General features: G+C 36.8%; 1 protein-coding gene across 1 annotated transcript; it reads left to right on the top strand.

Annotated features, from left to right (window-relative positions):
- Positions 1 to 659: 659 nt before the first annotated feature.
- Positions 660 to 6,538, top strand: LOC108546253 (organic cation transporter protein). Its single transcript, XM_017898241.1, has 6 exons — positions 660 to 780; positions 1,072 to 1,442; positions 2,403 to 2,845; positions 3,083 to 3,268; positions 4,613 to 5,150; positions 6,341 to 6,538. Exons 1-6 carry the CDS (start codon positions 660 to 662, stop codon positions 6,536 to 6,538), a joined length of 1,857 nt encoding a protein of 618 aa, XP_017753730.1.
- The last annotated feature ends 3,680 nt before the right edge of the window (positions 6,539 to 10,218 follow it).

The following is a 10,218-nucleotide window of genomic DNA, read 5'->3' as shown; positions in this document are numbered from 1 at the left end:
TGTCTTGTTTAGTTGTTGGGTTAGGTCGAATTAATTTGCGTTTACAGGGAAGGGTTAATGGTGGAAATATGGGGGATGATTTTATGGAAATTAGAGTACTTGAAGTTTTCGATCATTTCTTGCTTTACCTCCTTTCTCCATTGTACCCTTTCATTATTTTTAATTTTCGGAGGATGTTAAAAGTGAAATTGTTAATATTATGGTCTCAAAATACAAAATTTGAAGGGTCAGTTTTATTTTTCCAGAAAAATAAAATTTATCTAAGAGAAGTGATTGGAAATTCGAGTATTTCTGGATAGTGTCACAGAAGATGTACCTTTTAATCATTTTAGGGGCTGCTTTATGGCATTAAAAGACAAGATAAGAATAAAAATAATATAATATAATAATATAAAAATAAAAATAAAAATTTTTCCAAAAGAAATAAAAATTAAAATAAAAATACAGGGGATGAAAGAATTTTTCATTACATATTTTTCTCATTTGTATCATGTTAACCATGAACTCTCTCACCTGTTGTTTCCTCATCCTGTGTTAGTATAATTAGACAAGCATGAAGATTGCACGTGACTGTCAAAATCGATTTATCTCGAGGCAGCTTCTCGATACTTCTCGCATAATTTTTCAGGCTATGTGAGTATCAAACGATAGGTTATTCGATGTCTCAGGAAGTGAAAGATGTAAAGCGTTTGGCTGCCGTGAAGCCTTCGCGTTACTCGTTCTCATGGAATCCACCCCCAAACGACTCCGTCACCTTCGATGACATATTGGTATACCTAGGCAAGTATGGCAATCGACTCAACCTCGTTACACCTCGTCTAATCCTGCATACTATACGTATTCTCATTCGAGTTTGCAAAAAATGTTTTAATTCTTCCGGAATTTAATAAAATTAAGGTCCTATTAAAATTTGAATTTGAATTTTTATAATTTTATAATTATTTGATATTCAATTACACCGAGAGTTTTTTGAAAATAAAATCGTTTTTAAAATATTCTTTCTTCAGAGTTGATATTATTTGAGTTGATCGATATTATTTAAATTAACATTGTCGGGTGTATTATGATTAGGTGAATTTGGATTTTACCAAAAGTTCCTTTTCTTCGTGATGATGATCTTCTGCTTGTTCCTCACGTTCGTCTACTTCACGCAAAGCTTCCTCACCGTGCTGCCGAGGGAATATTGGTGCAAGCTTCCGACAGTGGAGGGAATGTCCTCGGAGAAGTTGAGGGATTTCATGATACCCAGCTCGAAAACGGTCCCCTACGAGGGACATCATTTACCTTATTCGCGATGCTGGATGTACGATGTGCCGGTGGAAAAAGCAACCGCTGCGGCAAAACCGGATGAAAGTTGGCCGTTGAAGAAGTGCGAGAATTGGGAATTTAAGTTGACACACGTCGATGTGCCTTACATGTCTGTGGCAGCCGAACAGGAATGGGTAATCGTGACAGTGGTTGATCATAGGGGTTATTTATGTTAATCGTGACGTGTTATTATTAGAAATATTATCGGATTTTTGTTGCAGAAAATTCGAAATATTGGAATTTTTATGAGAGATTATGCGAAATAGCGAATTTTTATTGCATGAAATACGAAATATCGAATTTTTATTGCAGAAAATTCGAATTGTTGGAATTTTTATTAGAGAGTATTCGAAATATCGAATTTTTAATTGGAGAAAATTTCAAATATTGGAATTTTTACCAGAGAGTATTCGAAAAGTCGAAATTTTGTTGCAGAAAATTCGAAATATTGAAATTTTATTGTGGAGTATTCTTAATATCGAATTTTTATTGCAGAAAATTCGAATTGTTGGAATTTTTATTAGAGAGTATTCGAAATATCGAATTTTTAATTGGAGAAAATTTCAAATATTGAAATTTTTAACAGAAGAGTGTATTCGAAAAGTCGAAATTTTGTTGTAGAAAATTCGAAATATAGAAATTTTATTGTAGACTATTCTTAATATCGAATTTTTACTGCAGAAAATTCGAAATATTGGAATTTTTATTAGAGAGTATTCGAAATATCGAATTTTTAATTAGAAAAAATTCAAAATATTGGAATTTTATTAAAGAGTACTCGAAATATCGAATTTTCTGTAATGAAAATTTGAAATATTGGAATTTCATTATAGAGTAATCAAAATATCGAATTATTAATTGCAGAAAATTCAAAATATTGGAATTTTATTGAAGAATATTCAAAATATCGAATTTTTTATTGTAGAAAATTCGAAATATCGCTCTTTCACTCCAAAATATTCCAAAAATTGTATCAAAGGGTGCTAAAAATATTACCAAAATTTTTCCAAAAATTATCGAAAACCTCGATCTATCTATATTACCAAAATTCATCCCCATTTTCCACATTTTCTGAGCCACATCTCTCTCTTCAGGTTTGCGACAGAGCATACAAAGCGACAGTAGCACAGAGTACATTTTTCGTGGGCTCCATCGTTGGAGGTTTAGTGTTAGGCACTATGGCCGACAGGGCCGGAAGAGTTCCGGTTCTAGTCATGACGAATCTTCTGGGTTTTGTCGGTGGTATTAGTACCATATACTCGAACAATTTCTTAGAATTCTGCGCGTGTAGATTCGTCGTTGGCCTGGCCTACGACAACACCTTTGTGATCGCCTATATATTAGTCCTGGAGTACGTGGGACCTAGATGGCGAACGTTCACCGCCAATATGTCTTACGGGATATTCTACACCGTTGGCGCCATGAGCATACCCTGGATAGCTTATGCGTTGGCAAATTGGAAAAACTTTTGCTTGGTCACGGCTGTTCCATTGAGTTCCGTCATAGTCGCACCTTTTCTGATTCCTGAGAGTGTCAGGTATATTTTATTTCTCTTACTATGTCTATTCTTAATCCATAATCACTTTTTACTCTCTGAAAAATTCTCAGCCACTTTATATTTTTTTTACCACTTTATATTGAAATTGTCAAGAAATTTTGTCGATTTTATGTAGGAAAGAAAAGCCCTGGATGTAAATAATTCGTAGATAAATTTAAGTTGTGATAGAAGTGTGCGAAATTGTTTTCAGAAGGTTGTATTTTGTGATTGATGCAGGTGGCTAATTGGGAAGGGTAAGCTCGATAGAGCTACAAAGATCATCGGGAGGATCGAGAAAATAAATAAAACGGAAATACCTAAGGATATTTACGAAGACTTCCTTCAAGACTGCGTCAAAACTGCGGACGAACTTGCTGCCGAGGAGCACACTATCGCGGATTTATTCAAGACCAGACGTTTAAGGTACTGCAATTATCATTTATGTACATTCTGTGTACAGGTGATGTTTAACGATGTATAGTATGAAGATACTAATACTTTGCATAAATCTGACATGTTGAACCCACTGTACACTACCTCAAACACTACACTAAACCCAAATGTAGATACTAAAATCCAGGGACAACACTAAATCCAAACCTAGGTACCAAAATACAAGAGTTATTCTAAATTTAACGAAGATACCATAATCCAAACGTTGTCCTAATCTCAAACCAAGGCACCAAAACCCAAACACTACCCTAAACGCACCCAAGACACCAAAATCCAAGAACAACACTAAACCCAAACCTAGGCACCATAATCCAAACACTATTCTCAACTAACAAAAGATACCAAAATCCAAATACAATCCTAAATGCATCCAAGACACCAAAATTCAAACACGATACTAAACCCAAACCCAGACACCATAATCCAAACCCTATTCAACACTAACCGAAGATACCAAAACCCAAATACAGCTATAAACGCACCCAAGACATCAAAATCCAAGAACAACACTAAACCCAAACCCAGACACCACAATCTAAATACTATTTTACATTAATCCAAGACACCAAAACCCAAATTCTACCGTAAATACATCCAAAACACCAAAATTCAAACACGACACTAAACCCAAACCCAGACACCACAATCTAAATACTATTTTACATTAATCCAAGACACCAAAACCCAAATTCTACCGTAAATACATCCAAAACACCAAAATTCAAACACGACACTAAACCCAAACCCAGACACCACAATTTAAACCCTATTATACATTAAGCCAAGACACCAAAACCCAAATTCTACCTTAAATACATCCAAAACACCAAAATTCAAACACGACACTAAACCCAAACCCAGACACCACAATTTAAACCCTATTATACATTAAGCCAAGACACCAAAACCCAAATTCTACCTTAAATACATCCAAAACACCAAAATTCAAACACGACACTAAACCCAAACCCAGACACCACAATCTAAACCCTATTATACATTAATCCAAGACACCAAAATTCAAACACGATACTAAACCCAAACCCAGACACCTCAATTTAAACCCTATTATACATTAATCCAAGACACCAAAACCCAAATACAGCCCTAAACGCACCCAAAACACCGAACTTAAAACCCGACACTGAACCCAAACCCAGACACCACAATCCAAACCCCATCCTAAACTATCCAAAGACACCAGAAGCCATACGTCACCCAAAACCCAAACGTCATCCCAAATCCCAAACACCACCTAAACTCATCCAAAACTCCCCAAATCCAACCTTTACACCTGATCTGGATCATCCACAGGAGGACCACCATTCTGTTAATAATAGTATGGGGCGTGATCCAGATGTCGTACGACGGCCACGTGAGGTGCCTGGACAGCCTCGGCATGGACGTGTTCACCACCTTCACGATCGCCTCCGCGACCGAATTCCCTGCGGAACTGTTGATCATCTACACTCTGGACGTCTTCGGACGAAGATGGACGTTGTTCGCGGCCGTGATCCTCTCGGGAATGTTCAGCCTGTTCGCGTCCAGCATCCCGATAGGCGTCGGTTTCACATCGCTCGCGATTTGCGGCCGATTCTTCATCAACGTCGGCTCCAACATCGCGATGCAGTACGCTGCTGAACTGCTGCCGACGGTGGTTCGAGGCGAGGGCGTGGCGTTCATACACGTCATGGGATACGTTACCTCGATATTCAGCCCCTTCATCGCCTTCTCGAGCAGGCTCATGTACAATCTGCCGATGATCATCCTCGGTGCAGGCTGCATATTCGCCGCAGTGCTCGGCCTCTTCCTGCCGGAAACGCTGATGGAGCAGCTGCCACAGACCTTGATAGTAAACCTGATTACCCTCTGATAATTAAACTCGGATCTCCGAGATCCAACTGGGATTTAGTATACTCGCGATTAGGCTACGTGAATCTTTCTACGTGGATGCTTCTTTCCACGTTCGTTGCTCTCGCGAAACTGACAGCAGCTTGGCAGCTCTTAGACTATGTAGCAATGCTGATGATGATGTGTGTACACGAAGTTAACACTTGTTAGTATTATTCTTAAACACAGATTAAAAGTACTATAGTACTTTTATTAATAGTTTGCAAGGGCTGGTTAACTTGGAGCAATTATTATATTTTATTTGTTGAAGAACACAGATCTTTACACGATGTATCCTCTCTCTTGACACTTGGTCGAATACATGGTCGAATACAATACTTGGTTCGAGGCAGACTAACTCGCTCGCTACATCACATAACAATAAAAAACATGTTTGCACAAATACGTGGATGATGTCACGATTGTATGTAAATCCAATACCTTGAGCATTGTGCTAGATTTCTGCTAATCTCTAACAGGTACCTCGTTTTGTACGGCTGTTAGGAGCCTAATGGGGGGCCTGACAGAGTTCCATTCTTAATTATTTGGAATCAAATCGTATCCTGGAGGATTCCTTAGTTCTTCCACTGAGTAGATAGTGTTTCTTCTTGATCAGTTTCTTCTTGAAATCCGTCATTCTTTGCATTATTCGAGTTAGGTAGCTATTCCAGTGTCGGAATATCTATTGACATTTATCTGTGCTAAATCTCCCTTAATTTCTCGACTGTTGAAAATTTTTTCACTCGTTGGTAACATTATCTTCGAGTTTCTTTCATCTCTTTGGCAAATTTTATTTTTATTAAAATATATTTGTTTATTTGGTTAAAATATTGATTCACTGTGCTATTCCTATATTTATTCATTTGTATAGGTAATTTTTATTTATATAGGTAATACAGGTAATATAGGTAACATTTATTTATATAGGTAATTTCATTGTAGTAATTTTTATATCATTCTAGTAATATTTATGATTATAGGTAATTTTATTATAGTAATTTTTTATTTACTATTATCGGTAATTTCAAAGTTTGAGAGTGGAAATTTAGGTAATTTCGAAGTATACTTTCGCAGCTCTTTGACTCTGGATTTTCGTTAATTATGTATCATCGATTAATTTTCGGATTAAAATCTGGTCATTAATGGATTCAGGATGGAGAGATGTTTGGGATCGATCAGACGTTTTGGGAGACGCCATTCACGAGGAAGAAGCCTCCGGAACCAGTGGGACACCATCTACACGCGAAACGTCCGGTGTCCCGACCCGGAATGCTGCGCAGCAGCATGATTTCCGGTTACAAAGGCAACGTGAGGCGACACAGCATAATGCGGCAAAGACGCCGAAATTAGGTACTTTGGTCGTTACACTCGGCAAAGAAGATGAAGAACCTGGAAATCCTGGCAACGGAGTATAAAGAGAAAAGAGAAAGGGGATGAGAGACACGATAATTTGTTATTAATTATTAATTAAACGTAGAGGTGCAAAGCATAATAGAAGGTATAGGGAAATTTATTTCTTTACTATTGTATAATCCTGTTGGTGAAATAGGTAGATTAAGTTAACCTTAAACGAATTAATTTCATAAAGAATATTGTATTATGTAAAGGAAAATGATACTCTTGTATAAAATTGTTTTTTAATCGTTAAATGAATAAAGCTGATATGAATAATAGCGAAAAGTGGTTGCTGAGAGGAATTTAAGTGTGGACATATTTGATCCGCGTCGAAAATAAGTATAGCGAGGCAGGAATAATTTAATACGTTTTCTCAAAATTTCCTAAAATAATTACACGAATTCCTGAGAAAAGGATAATTTTATTCTTCGTTACTATTTTTGGAAAATTTCCAATAGAGATTATGGGAAATAATCGTCACATTTTTCTCAAAATCCAGAAATGGTACGAGATATTAATTACACTAATTCCCATAAAAGGGATAATTTTATTCTTCGTTATTTCTTTCTAATTCCCATAAAAGAGATAATTTTATTCTTCGTTATTTCTTTCTACAAAATTCTCAACGAAGATTATGAGAAACAATCGTCACATTTTTCTCAAAATCCAGAATTGGTACGAAGTACTAATTACACTAATTCCCACAAAAGGGATAATTTTATTCTTCGTTATTTATTCTTCCCAAATTTCCAATAAAGATTATTAGAAACGATGATCACATTTTTCTCAAAATCCAGAAATGGTACGAGATACTAATTACAGTAATTTCCACAAAAGGGATAATTTTATCCTTCGTTATTTATTTCTCCCGAATTTCCAACCAAGGTTCTAAGAAATAATCGTCACATTTTTCTCAAAATATAAAAATAGTACGTGGTACTAATTATTCGAATTCCCACAAAAGGGATAATTTTATTCTTCGTTATTTATTCTTCCCAAATTTCCAATGAAGGTTCAAAGAAATAATCGTCACGTTTTCCTCAAAATATCCACGTCATCGACAATATAATTAATAGTTATAATTACTAATTAATTACACAATGCTTTTCTTCCAAAAATTTTGTTCCTCGTCGTCATTCTTCCTTTTTCCTCCAGAATTTTCACGTCGTGGAGCACGATTAATAACGATTAAACGGACGGGAAGTCTGAGCTGGACAGACGTTTAGTTAATTGCCGAAATTAGCGACAACAGGGTCCCCGACATGTGGCCCCGTTTAACAGCGACACATTCCTCGCTGCTCGAGTTTCCCTTTCTTTGAAAACGCATAAATCCGCCGGCTTTTCCTCTTCTCCCGAGAACCTGCCCTCGCCGTGGGTGGTTGACTAAGAAAAGAACACTGAAAAAGCTGAAAACACTGAAAGAGAAAGGGACGTGATCTCGTTACGTTGCAGATTTTCGGATCCAATTCGGTCCCAACGATTTATCACAATTTACCCTGGAATTTTTCAACGACTGCAGAGAAAATTCGGAAAACCAATCTTCGTCTTCGTGCTTATTTATATAAGTCTCGTCTTCGATGAGAATAATATTTTTGGAATTTTATTTTTTATTTTTTATTCCTCTCTTTTTTTTAGAAAGAGTTGAATTTTCGAAGTTTCCTCGAGGGTGGAATTTTTCGTGGTAATAGATGTGGAGGTTGAAGAGAAAGAAGGGGTGTAATGTGCTTCTCGAAGTCGCTTCTTCACAGTTTACCGAAAGAAATCCGAGATGAATTCATGGGTTGTCACTTGACACGACTAATGGGTCCATAATGACCGGCCAACGTCTCCCATGGTGCCGGCACACCCAAATTCGTCGGCCCTGCGGAAAATGGGCAGCGTTGGTCATGCTTCATGGTGAAATTTTAGTCTTTCTTATTGTTCCTCGAAAATGTTTAGGTCAGAGGAATTTTCTGTATCATGGGAAATTTATCCCATAGCTAGTACAAATGCAGCTATTGTTTAGAAGAAATTTATAAATTTACAAATTTATTATTAATAACAAATTGTTCGCAGTATAAATTTATAGCAAAAGTGAAAAAATTAATGAATTAATTTTCGTGTTAAAATGTACCTATAATTTGCAAAAAGTTTGTAGATATTGTTAATAACAAATTTCCATATTGTAAACTTATAATAAAAGAAAAAAAATTAATAATTTATTGGCTATTATCTGAAGCAATAATGTACTTGTGTAAAAATGTAGATACAATTTGCAAAAAGTTTATAAATTATCCCACTAATTGTTAATAACAAATTGATATTGTTATTAACAAATTGTTTGCAACGTAAATTTTTCATAACTGTAAAAAAATTGTTAAATTATTGGCTATTATAGCGGAAAAATAATTAATAAAATCGACGTAGTTCGAAAATTTCTGATTGGGGTGGGGGGACTCGGCCGGTCGGCGGCTATATAAGGGACGACGCGACGCAGCAGAACTTATTTGTCAGTTCGACTTCGGAATTGTAACATCTAAAATTTCATAGTGCGCGAGGGGTGGGGGCCGAAGTGAGATTGGGGCTAGCCACCCCACCCTCATCCCACCCCATTAAACAATTTAATAATAATTTCTTCTTTCAGGATCTAACTTTTTTTTCTTTTCAAGATTTAATTATTTTTTATTTTTTCAGTTTTTTTTTGACATTTCGAATATTTCGTATAATATTCGAATGTCTCCTCGTTGGTTTGTTTATGTCTCATCGTTGGGTTATCTACTTCTTGTCGGTGGCTAGTTGATAGCCACTGTCCACTCCACCCTCATATAATTTAATAATTATTTTTACAGGTATTCATTATTTATTCTTCTTTCAGCTTTTCTTTTTTCGTTTCTATTGATTTTTATTTGACCATTCGAATATTTCGTATAACATTCGAGTGTGTCTCATCGTTGGGTTGTTTATGTCTCAACGTTGGTTATTCATTCCATTTATCAATGTTAATCAATGTGGTTTATATTTGTTTCGCTTTATATTTTGTTGTACTAATTACTAATCCATTTCTTTCCAGGTTTATCTATTTTCTTTTCAGATACTAAGTAGACCTAAGTAATCATAAGGTAGATACCTAGACTAAGTACCATGTGCGCGCTATCTGTACAAAGGTAAGCCACCTAGCTTGGAGCGAATATATACATTTCATATATCCCCTCTCGTTCACCAAATAGAACATAATTGTTCTCGCGATAATCGCGATTGTTCTTAAGTACCGACTAGCCTACGCGACGTACTTACCGTGTACTCGATATCTCCAGGCCTCGTAAGTCATTCTCATGGCTCGTCTCCGACACCCATTTTTGCCACTGTCAATCTCGTCATGCATCGAGATCTCTGGTGGCTCTCGGGCTGGCGAGGCATTTGGAGTAATACGAGGGTCCGTCGACCTTAGTCGTCCTGGGTGCCAATCCGTGCACACGACCGGGGGATGGGCCCTGCAGTCGGAATCATTGCAAGAGCGTGCCTGCCTGCCTCTCTAGCACTTGGCGGCTATGTGGTTATGTTTGCATAGAGCCGGGGTATGGAGCATGCGCGTGATTCCGACTGTTAGGCCTCGCATAGGACACTCGGATTGCCTCTGGGTGTTTCACTGGTTCGTT

The sequence above is a fragment of the Eufriesea mexicana genome, unplaced genomic scaffold, assembly GCF_001483705.2.
Source record: "Eufriesea mexicana isolate 0111107269 unplaced genomic scaffold, ASM148370v2 scaffold657, whole genome shotgun sequence".
NCBI lineage: Eukaryota > Metazoa > Arthropoda > Insecta > Hymenoptera > Apidae > Eufriesea > Eufriesea mexicana.
Note: the sequence above shows the minus strand (reverse complement) of the source record. Positions and strands in the feature narration are given on the sequence as shown.